Source organism: Malania oleifera, chromosome 8 (genome assembly GCF_029873635.1).
Source record: "Malania oleifera isolate guangnan ecotype guangnan chromosome 8, ASM2987363v1, whole genome shotgun sequence".
Classification (NCBI taxonomy): Eukaryota; Viridiplantae; Streptophyta; class Magnoliopsida; order Santalales; family Ximeniaceae; genus Malania; species Malania oleifera.
In genome coordinates, this window is record NC_080424.1 from 19920380 (window position 1) to 19922441 (window position 2062).

Genomic DNA, 2062 nt, shown 5'->3' on the forward strand with positions numbered 1-2062 from the left:
TTTCCCCTAAGAAAGCCTATGCAGATAATTATTAAGCTATAAAAAAAGGACAAAGGTTTGAGCACTTACACTGCTAAGCCACAAGAGCCTACTTTTCTTCAACCTTATCTTTGTGCATCAAGTCAATCAAGTTGAGCATTGGAGGGGTTGCACCAGACAACACGAGTCAATTCCACTTGTCTCTTTTTTTGGGGGGGGCTGTTTTATTTTCGTAGTGTGTTTTGTAAGATTGAGTTGGAGATGACATCAAATTCAGTTTCCCACCAAGATGTATATTTCCGCAGCTGCTTGACATCAAGATGATGTCATATATACATACATACGACATTAAAGGAAGAAAGCCTTTGATTACAACTCCCTTCAATTCCGAATGTTACATATTGTACTTAACATCAGTTGTTTTTTCCTTCCAATAATGCATGGAGGACAACATAAATATATGGCTATAAATTAACTGGCAGCTATTCCTAGAATCAATATACATAAAACAATACACATGCTCTCCCAAGTGACTTTCATGAATCATAAGCATACATACAAACAGTAATTCCAAATTGCTACGCAATTGAAAAAGGGAACTGTAATTAAGAAGTCCTTCCCAGAAATTTAGCTCTAATAATAAACATGCATCAATTCCCTTCCACTTTGGCTATGTACTGCATTACCACCAATGGTCATATAAGCCCCATTTAAATTACAACAGGAATACCCCAAATTCCCAAAAAAATAATTGAAAAAATCTGATGAGAATTTAATCTATACCTGTAATATATATAGGTATGTATGTTTGTATTTATGAACTATATATTTGTATGATCAGAACGCATGCCTCTTGAGCGGGCGATGAAAATGGTGTAGGACAAAGAGCTTCTTCAGGGCCTTCATGAAAACCACCACGCCCGGCTTCCTGCCGGGAAGCACGGCGGCGCCGCTCCTCTTGGTCATCTTCAACGGCCCCACGCACCCCAACTCCGCCGCATCCCGGTCGGAGGAGTCACACCTCGCTCTGCAGGCTTCGCAGCTTCTCCTTAACATAAGCTCATCGTTGAAGTCTTCCCACAGCATGTCCATCTTCTCCTCCTCCTCGCCCTGATCTTGGGTATGAGTCCGCTTCGAGTTCATCTCCATGCAAGAGAAGCTCCTCCGCTCATTTGCCCTTTCGTCGGCGGAAGAGGGGCGCCACAGAGGAGGCGACTCCGCGAAGCGGGGAAAGGCGTCGGCGACGGCGGGGAAGCTGAAGTCGTCAGCAGCGGCGGCGGCCATGGCGCGCGGAGCTGATCGGAAATAATTGGGTACTAATTAAGAGGTGGGAATTATGGGAGGGGAGTGGGCGGTTGGTTTGGTCTGGAAATTAACTGAACTTAGCTGAACTGCCACAACTCTGTCACAAGATAGCAGTGACAAATTAATTTCAACATTTAAATTGGAAGAAATGAAGATCGGTGGGAGGAGGGACCCATGGAATTTATGGGGGTTGTAGGGTTAGCTGGGGCTGATGGGTAGACTGCTAGACCGTCTCTCCCGTCAACCACGCACGTCCAAAAAGGAAAAAATTAAATAAAAAAAAAACTCTCGTTCAGTGGTTGTTGTCTGTGTCTGCATCAACGCGATGTAAGGCTGTGATGGTGGCCATATATCTGCAGGCAAAAAAGAAAAGAAAATGGGCTGGGTGTCGTAATTCTACGGATCCCACTATGGTTAACTGTGTTAAACCCCCTTGAAAGGTGTAGGGTTTTAGCCTTTGAGGAAATGTTTCGTATGAAGTGGGTTTGGTTTGGCATGTGACGTCATATGGAAAGAGCCCACCTCCATGGAAAGGAGAATAATGATTACTTGCTTCCTTCACAGAATTTAAAAAGACATTTTTGGAGTAATGGTTTGCTTTATTTTCTTAATCAAATACTTATTTTAAATAAATTATTTTTTAACAAACTAATCTAAGCAGAGTATTAGTAGTATTAGTTAGCATTTTAAAAGTTGAACCAAAAGTTGAAAAGCAAACGTCAAATTTTGAATCAAACTAATTTTTCATTTGAGAAAACAAATACTCGAAAGAAAAAGG

General features: G+C 41.9%; 1 protein-coding gene across 1 annotated transcript; it reads right to left on the reverse strand.

Moving 5' to 3' along the window:
- Positions 1 to 816: 816 nt before the first annotated feature.
- LOC131162600 (uncharacterized) lies at positions 817 to 1263 on the reverse strand. Its single transcript, XM_058119214.1, has one exon. It carries the CDS (start codon positions 1261 to 1263, stop codon positions 817 to 819), a length of 447 nt encoding a protein of 148 aa, XP_057975197.1.
- Positions 1264 to 2062: the final 799 nt, after the last annotated feature.

What these genes read in the sequence shown, in the direction of transcription:
- LOC131162600 (XM_058119214.1), bottom strand. Translation starts at nt 1,263, where the DNA reads ATGGCCGCCGCCGCTGCTGACGACTTCAGCTTCCCCGCCGTCGCCGAC.